Source organism: Salvia miltiorrhiza, chromosome 8, assembly GCF_028751815.1.
Source record: "Salvia miltiorrhiza cultivar Shanhuang (shh) chromosome 8, IMPLAD_Smil_shh, whole genome shotgun sequence".
Taxonomy (NCBI): Eukaryota; Viridiplantae; Streptophyta; class Magnoliopsida; order Lamiales; family Lamiaceae; genus Salvia; species Salvia miltiorrhiza.
The window spans coordinates 9127113-9142390 of record NC_080394.1 but is presented as its reverse complement, the minus strand read 5'-3'; the positions used below and the strand labels follow the sequence as shown (position 1 = coordinate 9142390).

At 31.8% G+C, this 15278-nt stretch overlaps 1 protein-coding gene across 1 annotated transcript; it reads right to left on the bottom strand.

Annotated features, from left to right (window-relative positions):
• Positions 1 to 281: 281 nt before the first annotated feature.
• Positions 282 to 2154, bottom strand: LOC131000736 (proliferating cell nuclear antigen). The gene is made up of 4 exons (XM_057926787.1): positions 1674 to 2154; positions 1012 to 1164; positions 819 to 916; positions 282 to 730 (listed from the first exon to the last, which is right to left on the bottom strand). The coding sequence occupies exons 1-4, from the start codon at positions 1990 to 1992 to the stop codon at positions 506 to 508; spliced, it is 795 nt and encodes a 264-aa protein (XP_057782770.1). The 5' UTR covers positions 1993 to 2154; the 3' UTR covers positions 282 to 505.
• Positions 2155 to 15278: the final 13124 nt, after the last annotated feature.

Below are 15278 nucleotides of genomic sequence, written 5' to 3'. Positions count from 1 at the left end.
ATTATTAGTGGTGGAATAGGTTTCCAAAAATGAAAAAAAAGAAAGAGGAAGTTATTTGAGAGACGTCCCAAAATGGAAAAAAATAAGTTATTTTAGGGACGGAGAGAGTATAAATTATTGAACTATTGACAAATTTTAATATTTGTATTAAAGAAAATTAATTATTAATTTCTCTCATTTTAGATACGTGCTCATTTCCATCTATTGCTCATGTACAAATGAGAATTTGTTCAAAATTCAATAATTTATATACAATTAACCCAATTAAAAAACTAGCAACATCAACAATAAAATACCCATGGATAAATATGGTGCTGCACATATTTATCCATTAAATATCCTTGATAAAATCTGAATACATCGATTTAGGAGTGCAGTACTTGGGAAAATGTAATCAAACGCAATATGAGTAACAAATCCTGGAACATAAAGCACCAAAAAGATATACAATAACTCGGGCCTGTGGATTAGCTTTCAGCAAGAACGCATTCACTTTGTAATCAGATCAAGGCTTAGTCTCTTCCTCGTCCTCCTCAATCTTGGGAGCCAAGTAGAATCGTATGTAGCCCATCTCTGCAATCTTGTACTCGACCACCACAGGAAGCTCTGAGGATAAACTAATGGTGACAGTGCTTGACAATGGAGTCGCCTTAGTGAAGGAGTTCAGATACCTAAGGGCAAATGTGAGAGATACTGGCTCATTCATCTCTATTACAGTGGCATCTTCTGGCTGCAACACACAAAACAAAACATGAGTATCAGTGATCAGCCACTTATGAGAACTAACAACGCCCTTATTAAAGATGAGAAGAATTAACCTTGTCAACAGTGGTGTTCTGCCTACATACGACATTTGCAGTCCCAATATCACCTCTTGTCGAGAACTTCACACCTTCCTTTGTAACAGAGATGACAACTGCAAGAAACAGAGACAGGGGTGAGTCCCGCAGCAATTACACTAATCCACTACATCTTAACACACCACATATATCAAGTATATTGGTATATCACCTGTGTCCCCAATGCTACTAAGATCTTTGCAAATCCTTGCAAACTCAGCAGATGGCATGCGAACTATAGCATGGTACTCAGCTTCTGGGATTCCTAAGTGCTCACTGTCAATGTCCATGAGCTTCATCTCAAAATCCGAGATCTTATCTTGTGCTGATAAAACATCAGAATTACAAAAACAGACTCAGCATTACATACAAACATGAAAAAAAATGACATTTATGATGCAAGTATCAGATCCAAACAAACGTTTTATACATGTTTCATCAGATCCAACACATTCGTGAATTCATGGAAATACACACTAGACTAATAACCAAACTTCCATAACCAAGATGTTAGGTAGAGCACAATCCACTTTCACGGATACTTATCCATGTGACATGATCGAAATAATCACTCCACAATTAAATCACATCACTAAAACAGAAACCTAGAACAGCTCGCCCAAAAAATTGGGAAAATTGTCATCATAATTTGTCTAGGTAAAAATCACGAATATTTAACATATAGAGATAATTTAAACTCATCCTAACTACAAGACATATTTGAGGCTCTAATATAGGGCATATGTACCCTAATCTGTAGAAGGAAAATAAATAGCTGGAAAATTATCGTAAACAAATCAAAATTATAAATGGTATAAAGGAAATAGAACATACTGGGACTCTCGAACATGAAGGTGACGGTATCGCTGCCGTCGTCGGCCTTCAACGTGATGATATCATCGTTGCCAGCGCATTTGAGCATTTTAGCCATGTTGTTGAGATTCATCCCCATGGAGATGTTTCGGTCGCAGCGGTAGTGCTCGAAGCCCTCCGAGCGGAGCAGCAGCGCCACCAGCGCCACGTGGCTGGAATCCATAGCCTGCAGAGAGAAGCCGGTAGCGGAGCAGTCGAAGTTCGCATCGGTCACCAGCTCCTTGATCGCTTCTAGAACCTTCTTCAACAGGCTCCCCTGCACCAGCCGGAGCTCCAACATCCTCCCCCGATTACTGAAGGAATGGGAAAAACTTCCTGTTTTTGGAGGGAAAATTTGGGGGGTTAGGGCTAGGGTTACGGTTGAATTTTTTTACGGGGGCAGAGGTGGGTTAGGGTTTATATAGGGAAGCGACGAGGCCTTTTTGACTGGCGGGAGAAGTGCAAATATTTTTAATTCCCGCCATAAATTTTTAGAAAAATAAATGTGTGACGGGTCGGACCTACAGAGCGGGCTGGGCTTGTGTGTAAATGGAAAATGGGCTTGTCCGTAGTAAACAGACCCAATACAATATTAAGCATTTGGAATTGATAATTTTCATTTTATCATGCCACCCCATATTGTTGGAAGAGAGAAACATTGGCATCAAATCTAGGGGTGTTCGAAGTTTGGGTCATGCAAAAATTTGACATCAAAATCAAATCAAATCATAAAATATGATTTTAATAAACTAAATTAAACTGTTAGTATCAAAATTATACCTAATCAAACCGTATGATTTGCAATCTACGTATATTTTTTTATCTTAATTAATAATAAATCAAATCATATACTCCTTTATAAGTCGTTTTAAAAGAGGGAAATATAATATCGTTAAAAATAAAATTTAAACGTCAATATATATGAAGAGCAATTATAAGATAACATATTAATAACTCAAAACATCACTAGTAATGCAAATATACAATAAACATTTAAAATATCAGTTTTCGTAGGATTTGTCAGTATCCTAAAATTAATTATAATATCGCATTTATAAATATAGATACGCACCGTCTCGATTCGAAAGGAGCATTTACTTTCATAATTGATAAAATGAATGATTGAATATTTTTTATCTTTAAGAATATGATTTCTCCAACTTCATTATTTCATAAAAGACAAATAAAATTAGCTTAAATGATACAAATAATCAAGGGCATTAAGATATATCAAAAAATATTATTTTTATCTATCAATAATGCTATTTCTTTTCATGGTTAAATGTTTTTCAAAATTCTTAATATTACTCATTTTGAAATTCCTTATGATTACTCAGCTCTAATTAGTGTCTATAAATTTGAGTTAATGATGGTGACAAAGTCAAGACAAGATCAATAACTAGAACAAGTTCTGTATAAGTGCCTTTTTTTTAATGTATAAGTAGCTTATTGTTATAACTAGAAACATTCATATTGTGTTAATCTTAGGGCGGCCATCATTTTTAATGATTAAGACAGGTTAGCCAGAATTTATGATTCCTCCATATTCAACTAAGTTAGTTGGTTGTTAAATTAAATGGGGTTGTCGTGCTGGGTGGGAATTTAATCATATTATAACATTGACTTTTAGAAATTTAACAAACTTCTTCATTAATTATAATTGACTATACTAGTATTGAATAGTCATTAATTAAAGCCAAGGTTGAGATGCTTCGATTTCTATTGACTAGTGAGGGCATAAGTCCTGACTTATGTGTTAATTGTTTGTATAGTTTACTTTGAATTGAATTATAATCCCTTCATCGTAACATTATTGCTATTAATTTCTAAAATGAATGATCTTTGTTATGAGTGACACGATAAATTGATAAAAAACATAGGAATAAGTATTTAAATAAGTATTTAATAAAATAATCAAAATTCAAAATTAATCAATTCAACAAAATTAATACACTAAATTGGCTTGATCTACTTTTTTTTATCTATACACTTTATTACTCATGGAGTTTTTTTTAGAGAATATAGAATAACGAACAAATCAATAAATTTTACGAACAAATCAACATAACTAATGAACAGACGTATCTGGTAATTATGGTGAAAATCTTGCCTCATTCAAGATTTGAACCCAGATTAAAATACTTGTTCATATTATACAATGGTTTGTTTATAAAAATTATTAACTTGTTTGCCCCTTTCTCATGCCTTCTTCATTCTCTAAATATTTAACATTTTATGTGGAATCTTTCTCGTTATACTATAACTTAACTTTTTTTTATATCAATTGAGAATTGTGACATTTAGATATAGATGTATATGTACGTTATTGACTTGTTTGTCAACATACGACGTGCCTTCATTAATATAACATTCAAATACACTGGATTGATAAAGTAGCCATTTTAATTGGTTAGAAGATATTGTCACTAAAAACTTTGTGTTTTGATTAATGCTAAAATCAACGAAGCATATCTTGATGACGATCAAAATTAACTGAACGATCAAGAAATTTTCAGTTAAATTGCAATAAATTAAAATCTAAGTTTAAGAAGAAAATGATTTAGAGAAAATCTATAAAGAAGTCAAAAATATTAAAACCTAGCTAAATATTCAGTTGCAAAGGAGACCCAATTGATAAGAAGATCCAGCTGACGAAGAGATCTCAGTCTAAAGGATCAAGTGATGGTCCAACTTATCAGTTTTGTGTTATGCCTCCGACAAAAAGATTTCACGAAGTACTAGATGACCAGTTGATTCTCGATCAGCTTAAGCTGGTTGACTGATTGAAGGATCCAAAGCTGACACATATCTAGTCTCACTTATGTCATGTCAGCCCTAAAGTCAAAAAAATATAAAGCAAAGTCAACCTTTGAAACATATCAAGTCATCTCGAACATTTAATGCTACAAATATAGCATTAAATGAAGATCTAACTTCTTAAAAAGAAAGTACAAGGATATTTGCATAATTTCAACCCTACAAAGTACGAATTTGCAGAAAATCTGACACAACCATTCCTTGATTCAAACGAAAAGTTTTCAACGGACAAAAGATCTCTTCAATGGCTCTATTCGATCTTGTTTATATATATACAGAAGCTCAAGATATGTACTGCTCCAAGATTGATGTGTTTCAATTCTTCAAACCTTCATGGTTAACTTTCGACAATAGCGATCAATTGAAAATGAACTTGTTCTTCATTATAATATTCCAAGTTTATACGAGAATAAATTTACAATTTCTACATTAGGCAACCTTCATTGTAAATATTCTAATACACTAAATATATCCAATTGTTCTTTATTATAACATTGTGTTCACTTAGTTGGAGAACCTCTCCTTCTAAACCTCTCACTTATTGTAAAATATAAGTGTTGAAGTAAGGAAACAGTCGGCAAGCAGAAAGCTTCAAGTTAGAATTTTGAAAGTTGGCGAAGTAACTGATGCTACTGGGAAATAGTGTACGGTGACAATCCGTGTAAATTGTGAGTTACGGTCATGACTGCGTAACCCATGTGATTATTCTAACGGAACTGACTGGTCAAATTGACTTGCAATTCTAAAATAAGGAATCCAAAATTAAGGGATTCTCCTGTAAACTAGGATCATGGATATATGAGTGTTCTCCGAACCACGTAAAACTGTTTGTATTTGTACTTTCAGTCTTTACTTTAATTTGGTATCAGAGTAATTAGTTCAAAAGACTTTTGTATTTGTATATCAGGTCTTCTCGAACAAGTCCCTTGAAATTCGCTTATTAAAGTGGTTTTATTCATTCATAGTGCTTAAACTGTCATTATAAACTTACTTCTGTCATGCAGTTATCAGGACCTCACTTAGGTGAATGATTATTAGAATCTTTCAATCGAAAGCTTACCGATTGAAGAGGAAGCTCAGAAGACACACGACCTCTTTGCCAGCAAAACTAAAGACAATATACTCAGCAATCAAAACAACAACTTCGCTGATCTTGATCATAGGCTAAATGAGCCAGAGGTAACATCCAAACACCAATTTAAGTCCATATCTAAAATTGGCGTCATCTATGAACATGGAGCAAACTCAGGGGGAATCTCCACCGAAAAAAAAAGATTGAGCAAATCAAGATAGAACACGGGAATATGTTCAATCTACTCAATCAAGCCCAATAGGAGATTGGCTATATGAAGGAAAAGCTTCAACAAATTGAAGCCAACCATGCTGAAGAAATCAAAGATCTTGTGGAAAAGAACTTTGAACTGAAGTACAAAATCGAGTTGTACTACAAAATCAGCAACGACAAGGAGAAAAGTCAGAAGAAGCTCGTGGATAAATATTGCGGCATCTATCACGAAACACAAACTACCAAAGCTCAGCTCAAAGTCATTATCTCCAGCGAAAACGCTCGACTGAGATTCAATTTCTTCCAGAATGTGAATAGTGATTTCATATTGACCACAAGCATACTGAACACAAGTATCAGTGCATGATCAACATAAGCACAAATCTGATTTTATATTTCATTAGACTAACTTAAGTCACTGATCATTAAACTGAACTTTGTCTTAGTTGAAAAGATGACTTAAAAGATTTTCTAAGAGAGTTAAAACTTACCACCACGTACATTCCGCACACGCTTCAGTTATTAGTCCAACTGACTAGCTTACGAGCAATGAATGAGATTGCTAACTGATCGCTCAGATATACATTATTTATTTTGGACTTCAATGAGCTAACTTAAGTTTGTTGATCTGTGTCATCCAACTGACTCATTATCAACTGTATGCCTTAGAACACTTATCTAAAAAACGAACAAAAATGCTAACTAGTGTATATCCCTCATATATCGGTATATACTCATCTCGAGACTAACAGATACAAATTAATCATCGATATAAAAAATAGATAATCTTACTATTTTACCCCTTATTTCACAATAAAAATATATTTAATTTATGAATTGCTCCTTAAATAAGTAAAAGAGTAATTAAGAAAAATGATTTTTTTAATTATTTCTATCTTTGTAACTATTTTTTACTTACAATATGAAAATAACTATTTTCATGCATTAAATCGTCCCAATATCACAAGTATAATCCTTCTTACTGGAGCTTGAGTCAAAACATTAATTTGCATATTTAACAAAAAAAAAAAAACTAAATATCAACTATAAATAGTTCTTATGTATTTAAATGTAAGTGACTGGAACACCATTTTTCATTGTCATAAATATGCATGTAGTTGGAAATTTGGAATCGTTATCCCTTACCTTTTTCACAAGTAAATGAAAAACGCACATGCGTATATACTGGAAATTAGTTAAGCCCATACCAATATTATTGCAAGAATCAGGCTTAGTTTGACAAAAGTGCGTGTCGATGTCATGCATGCCTTTTCCTAAGCTAATTTTATCAATTAAAATCATAAAATATAGATGTATAATTATACAACACATGTATGTGTGTACGTCCAGGCAACACAACTTTTAAGAGGTATTTCTCCCGTGCAACTGATTGCACCGTGCAACTGATTTATTAATGATATTTCAACATACAAATGATACTTGAAAATTTTTAAGTGTCATTACCCGAATGAAGTAGTGTCATTCTGAAAACCATAATGAAATAGTGTCATTTGGAAATGTTCAAGTGTCATTTCCCAAATGAAATAGTGTCAATTGAAATAATGTCATTCGAAAATATTCAAGTATCATTTCCCAAATGAAATAGTGTCATTTTGGAAACCAGTTGCACGGTGCAATCGATTGCACATGAGTATTTTTGCAACTTTAATTATCAGAGTTAGGCTAATCGGTCCGGTCAGCTTTATCAAATTTTTGAGTTATTTGCTAATCGGATTTTTTAAAAATTGGAGTTGCAAATTTTCAATCTTAATTTTTAACATTTGGATTTTGGGCTAGCTAACTCATCGAGCTAGTTGGGACACAAAAATTTATTTTTAAAAAAATTAATTTTAAATTTTCTTTTGATAGTAATATTGTTTTTGTAACAAACAAATACATGAATAGATAAGTGACATTTCAATATTGATTTACATAACAATTAATATGTAGCTTTTAGAGATATAAAAATGCACTCATTTTTATTAAATGATTATTATTTTCAAATTTTTACATCTAAATATTGTATGTTAAATATTAACCTAAAAACACAGAGAAGTGAAATGATGAGTATAACTTTGTAATATTGAATTACTAACATTGAATCAAAAAACATTTTATAAACTTTTAGAAAGAAAAAAAAACTTATTATAACAATTTTCAGAAGCTATTTCATATAATCGGGCGAGCATATTATTTTCGAGTCAGCACTATAGAACTTTCTCAGATGTCGAGTTATTCGATTACATGTTATTCATATTGTAATTTTATTGGATCAAAAATTTTCAGTCGTAACTTTTTTCGAATTGTCGATCTAATCATGTCAATCCACGAGTTTCAAACTAGATTAACATTTCTAATAATAATAGTTCCTTCAAATTCAAACCCGGATGTTCTCAGCTTTTTTATTGTTATTACTCCCTCCGTCTGTCAAAAGTGGGGCACTTTAGTTGGGCACGAGATTTAACAAAATTGGTGATGATTTTGATGTAGTGGAGACAGTCCCACTATTTTATGAGACGTGCGGTTGAGATTGAATTTGGAGTGAATTTTTTTCTAAATAAAGAGTGTTTGTAAGGTTAAAAGATTAAAGTGGATGGTGGGACCATTTCTTTAAAAAGAAAGTGGTACATTCTTTGCGGACATCCGATATAGTAATTGTGCCCCACTTTTGACGGACGAAGAAAGTATTACTCCCTCCGTCCCACCATTTTAATTAGTCTCTTATTCTATTTTGAGATGTCCCAAAAAGATAGTCCACTTTTCTAATTAATACTATATAAAAGTATTATTTTTACTAAATTAACCTTATTTAATGCTTCACTTAAATGTGAAAAGGGTGTGTGAAAATAATAAATAAGGGTATAAGAGATAAAAATATAAAAATTAAATGCATTTTCTTAATATGTGTGAAAATTGGGAGAGGACTAAAATGGTGGGACGGAGGGAGTATTTAATTACTTTTTTTCTTTTATTACGTGAATAACTAGAACCTTTATTCGAAATACATCCGATAAACGCTTGCTTTAATGCAATAACCTGTAAGTCACAAATAATATTTATATATAGACAGCTTATTTTCATTTTTAAAAAAAATAAATTAACAGTAAAAAATAAAGAAATTTAAAGGCCGTGCCACATGAGACTCAAACCCAAGATCTTTGGCCTTAAGCATTAACTTCTTATTGCTTGGTCAACACACGCGCACACTTATTTTCATAATTGTCTCATCAAGTAATGGTTATAACTAAAATAATTGAAGTTAAATGTATCTATTTTTTCATGTGTATGTTTATATGATATTAAAAAGTGAATATTTAATTTAAAATTAATTTAAAATTAATTTCTTTAAATTTTAGTGGCTTCTTGTATGAATATAAAAATTATATTAAATTAACTTCCTGAAAACTATACTTAATTCACGTTAATTTTTGCAGCAAATGCAGTAATTTTAATGGTTCTCACTAAAATTGTAATTCTCACTAAAACCTCACCATATATATATATATATATATAGGGGTGGGCTACCGTGAGAGCACATCTTAAAATAAGAAATAAGAGCAATTTTTAATGTATGAATTTTATGTAGAACACGTATGAATTCGCTGTATAAAATATAAATGTATGAATTATGAAAAATAATTTTTTGCTACCTTTGGGATTCAAACCCAGGACTATAAATTTATCCAACAGGATTACGAATCAACCGTAGATCTTGATGATCTAAGGGCTGAAAATGATTCTTATTTTATATCTTAAGAAATGCTCTTATTTTAGCCCTTCCATATATATATAAGAACCACTAATAAAATAAGAACGGAGAACCATTTTAAGCCATTCGATCATAAGATCTACGGTGGATGCATCATCTTGGTGGATGAATGCAGATCCTGGGTTCGAATCCTGAAGGGAGCAAAAAAATTATTATTTTCGGATACATAAGAACCATTAAAATCAATGCATCTGCTATATAAATTAATGCATTCGCTATTAAATTTAACGCATCCGAAAATAATAAATTTTTTGCTCCCTTCAGGATTCGAACCCAGGATCTGCATTCATCCACCAAGATGATGCATCCACCGTAGATCTTGATGATCGAATGGCTTAAAATGGTTCTCCGTTCTAATTTTATTTAGTGATTCTTATTTGAACCTCTCCCTATATATATATATATATATATATATATATATATATATATATATATATATATATCACTCTTAGTTTATATAAAATAAACACAAATTTACACTATTAATATACCCATAGTCCTATAATTTAAAGGTTGAGATTTAATCTTTGGTAATCGCATTGTAATTGACTTAAGTCTATGTAAAATACAACTGAATTTGTTGCGTGAATTTTAGAAATTAATTTTTTCGCTCTGTATAAAATTTGAATCCAATACCTTGAACTCATCCAACAAAGTGATGAATCAAACCTTAAATTTTGATGATCAGGGCTGAAAATGGTTCATATTTTATATTTCAAAATGAGTTTTCATCCTAGCCCATCTAGGGGGAGGCTAAAATAAAAATACTTCTTAAAATATAAAATAAGAACAATTTTCAGCCCTTAGATCATCAAGATCTACGGTTGATTCACCACCATGTTGGATGAATTCATGTTCCTGAGTTCGAATCTCAAAAGTAGCAAAAATTTATTTTTCGCAATTCATACATTTATACAGCGAATTCATACGTGTTACATAAAATTCATATATCTTTGTTGGTTCATATTTTTTATTTTAAGAGGTGTTCTAATGAGAAACATTTTTTTCTTTTTTGAAAATATGAGAACAATGCATTCACTTTAAAAATAAATGCATTTGTTGTTAAAATTAATGTATTAAGCAAGATTTAAAATTAATGTATTAAAAAAGTTTATTTCCTCCCAGATTTAAAGTCAAGTGATATATATAAAAAATAGTTAAAATAATTTAGAGTTAAGCCCCTACAAAAAATTAATTTAGAGTTAATATAATGTGGGCCCATAGTTTAAAACCGTGGGCGTGTGATAACATACATATAGACAAGATGAAATCAATTTATGGATAATGTGAGGTGGTCAAGCCCATATTGAAGTAGTTGGAGATGTGAGCCATAAATATGAACAATTATAATTTCAACCTCACAATTTTGTCTAGATTAAGCCTTCTTTCACCCAAAATAACTAAAACAGATAGATAGATCATATATGCATACGCCAACCAGGACAGCGGCCTTGTTCTTTATTGCAAATTAGTGTATGTGTGTGTGTGTGTTTTTCATAGAATATTAAATTTATGTAGACATCAAATTGTTCGATTCAATTGACATATTTATTCAACTCTTTTCTCTCCAAGTCTTCGACTCGGAGTATAAATGAATTGATTTAGACGTTGGGTTTTGTCGCTTCAATATTTTGATGCCCATTTTAAGGGATCGATTTAATTCGAACATTAACTAACCTAGTAAGTTTGGAAAAGTAAAATAAATCGTACTAAATTACTGCAAATGCCTTGCAAACTATGAAAAACTATAATTTTACTTAGATGGAACTCTATGCTTTTCACTCTTATTTTTTATTAGAGGTGGTCTTGGGTACAATCGAATGTACCGTACAATCGGGTTGCACTCTCACTTAAACTCTGACATGCATCTTGATTCGAACCTGTATCCTGATTCGAACTTTATAAATAACACTATTTTGGGTGCAGGTCAACCAAATTGTACGATACACCCAACTGTACCCAATTTTTTGTATTTTAATTATAATTTATAAATATAGTTAAATCTATGTAGGAGGGTGGTAAAGCATGAAACCAACACCTAATCTAAACATAAAAACGAAGTAAAGAATCCACATGTTTGCTCAAGAACTCCAAATAAAACTTAGACTTCCTAACAACTTGAAGAACACTTGGAGAATATCGGATATTTCTATTAAAATTGTGTCCTCTCCCAAAGAGGATTACATGGAGTATATATAGGAATTACAAGGGCAAAGGGTACAATGGTCTTCTCACATTTCTCACGTACTCTGCATGTACTAACATTGACGGCGGTCACTATCTAAAAAGTTACTCAATCCTAACTAACTTGCAGCTTTATGATCAAAGTGTCGCAGGTTGATGCTGCGTCGGTCGGAACCTCGAATATCTGCGCAGGCATCCTCAGCCTTTTGTTTTATCCAACCATCTCTGGTGATCTTGAAAGGTAGCTCGCCTCTTTAGCTGTCTCTCAATATAACTGCACTGATGACACTGGCTGCGCAGACTTCGCTCGCCTCTCTAGTGGTCCTTCAATGTGGCTGCGCTGGTGATCCTAGCTGTGCGGACTCGTTTCTTCCAATACTGGTCTCTGAGGTTAGCTTGTAGACCTGCGCAGTTAGCATAATTTCACCATTTATAAATATAGGCATAAACAAGCGCTCCCCATGTGGCTGCGCTGGTGAGGTTCTCATCCCTCATCAGAGGGCCTTTATGGTTCATATATAATTCGATTAAAGTCAACATAGCAGTAACATAGAAATATCAAGGAGATATTCTCTCATCTCATAAAAATGTGCATGATTGTTAGTGGTACGAGTTTAATAAAAATATTAGTATGTGATTATGTTATTATTAGTGAAAGAAGTGAAAGTAGAGGCCGCTTTTATTAAGATTCAAAAAAAAAGTGAATGCACTAATTAGGACATACTAAAATAAGAAAAAATGATTATTCGACAATAAAGTGGTTACAAGCAACTTAAAATAAATTGAATCTGACTCCATTTGCTATGTCAATGTGTAGTACTAGCACAGTAGCACTAGCTGGGTCTATAATTAGACGTGGGCAAAATTTGTACTCCACCATTTGATTTCTTCTATTTTGAATTTGAGCCTACGTAGACTAGACATTTTTTTAGAACTCGACTAGCCATTTTGGGTTTTACAGTATTTATGTCTAATGTAAGTACAACTTGTATTACATTTTACATATTCATAAAAATATACTCCCTCTCCCGCTCTAAATGTCTCACTTTTCATAATGGGACGTCCCACTCCAAATGTTTCATACCTTTTTTGACAATACACTCTATCTCTATACTTAATATTTAAACAATTTCCATCAACCCACTTTATATACTTTATACTCACTTTATCTACTTTATATATATTTCTTAATCTCCATGCTCAAAAGTAATGGGACATTTGGAGCGGGATGGAGGGAGTACTTCATTCGTCCCACTTTAAGTGTCTTGTTTTCCTTTTTGGATTGTCCCACTTCAAATATCTTCTTTTCCTTTATGAAAAATATTATTCTCAAAAAATAAGAATTCTTGAGGCTCATATTACTTTTTCATATCTACACCACACCACTTAATAATCTATTTAATATTTTTCTTAAATAATCGTGCAAAAAAAAAATAATAAGACGTTTGAAGTGGGACGGAGGGAGTAGTAAGTTCGAACCTTTTTTTTTTGTTTTTTTAGAATAGTAAGTTCGAACTCATTCGTTCATATGTATACACCTAGAAGTGGACAATTACTTCTAATAATTAATATAAATAGGTACAAATTATAGAGATAATTGTATATAAATTGTTGAACTTTTAAATAATTTTTATTTTGTATATCAACATTAAAATTTGTATTAAATTATTTAATTATTATTTTATTTTCACTTTGATATCTCCCTTATTTTTAGCCAAACTTAATGTTGAAGTGGTCGTCTGAAATCATATTTGTCGACGTCCAAATTTGTTGATTACTAAAACAACATCGATTTGCAAAGATGATAAAATGGGCGAGATAGCATCATTTTGAATTATCACTTTAATAATAATTTGGCAGTAAAATGGGTGAGATAGCAAACTGAGAAAACTTAATATTTGAATAATTTTAATATATATTTTAAAGTTGCCGTGCAAAATGAGAATTATTTGAAAATTAAATAATTTATATTCAATTAACCCAATATAGTAAAGCTACTAACTTGTTATTAAAATGAATTAGAACTTTGAGATATTTCAAGACCTTTGATAATTTCTATCATTTGAACTAGTTTTACTTTATTTATGTCCTAATGAAAGAGAGATAATTTTTGTAATTGAGATTATAAACTTTCAAATTGTTTGGATAAGCGAGCTTATAAGCTAGAAAGAGAATTTTGAATTAGAGAGAAAAAGTTCTTGTTAGAGAAAGGAAATAGGAGAAAGATAAACTTGAAATAGTATATTATGAAAATAACAAGACATGGTTTTGTAAAATGATTGTTGTATATAATTAAGATTATGAAAAAAAAAAAAAAAAGTTGGGATGAAAAACTTATTTTTTTTTAGAGAATATAAGATATTGAAGCTTATTTTTACAGCTTATAAGTTGTTTGACAGCTTATTTTGTCAAATACTTTGAAGAATATTATAAGATCCTAAACAACTAATAAAATATTTAAAGAAGCTTATAAACTTATGTTGGGAAAATTATGAAGTTTTGATTTTATACCAAAATCCTTAAATTGATGTGAATGTCATAGGATATATCTTCTAGACTGCGACTCACGAATATGAAAGTGTGATTCTTCTATTTGCAAATTGCTAGCTGATAAACCCAGGCTGAGGTTCAATAGATCAGCTTGCTAATTTCAATATCCAAAAGTAATAGAGATGTTGGTAAGTACCAAAAGAGAAATTGATGTCCTATCAACTTGAGAATGTTGACTCATATATCATAAGATGTATGTAACAAAGTTTGACTCTTGACACGTCATCTCCAAAAGTCAGAGGACAAAGTGGAGTCAATATTGGGGTGTATCAAAAGAGATCAGACATTTAATACGAAAGATTTGTCATTTAATGAAGATCTCGCATTTTCAGAAGAAATGACAACATGGTATGAGGATTTCTGCAGAACATCACATTCGATAATACGGATTTGCAGAATGCCTTATAACACATCTCCTTGGAATTCAACGAAACTTTTTTGAAGCCAACCACCGCGAATTGAAGAAGTTCTCTCCAACGGAACTATTTAGAGATCGGTCTATAAATACCCCAAGGTATTCCAGCGAGAAGACTAATGAAACGTTGTGAATTTGAAATCTGTCTTGCTATCAAGCTCTCAACCTTAATCTCAAGAACTCAATGCATTTCAAAGAAGTGAATCTTTAAAGTGTTTACAAGTTAGCTTCTGGAATTATAAGATATGTTCTTCCAGATCTAACATACAAACATTTCCTTAGTTCTAGTCCCTTAACCTCTGTATCTTAAGTCTAGATTTGAGTAGACGATTTATCCCATTGTTTTTATCTCGACAGTGTGCTCATAGTTGGAAAACCACCCATTGACCCTTCACCTTGTGTAAAAATTAGGTGTTAGAGTCAGTAGAAAATTAACAAGTAAGCTTCAAATTCGAAGTCTAAAAATTGAAGGATTGAATTCGGTATTGCAACCATGGAAATTGCTATTAACGGTCACGGTCGTGTAACCCGTGTGATCAGCCGAACGCAAGTAACTGATCAAGCTGA

Excerpts from the sequence above, each read along its gene's own strand:
- LOC131000736 (XM_057926787.1), bottom strand. The coding sequence starts at position 1,992 with ATGTTGGAGCTCCGGCTGGTGCAGGGGAGCCTGTTGAAGAAGGTTCTA. Across the intron at positions 1,165-1,673 it reads CTTCATGTTCGAGAGTCCCA|CACAAGATAAGATCTCGGAT; the intron begins GTATGTTCTATT and ends ATGTTTTATCAG. Across the intron at positions 917-1,011 it reads TAGTAGCATTGGGGACACAG|TTGTCATCTCTGTTACAAAG; the intron begins GTGATATACCAA and ends TGTTTCTTGCAG.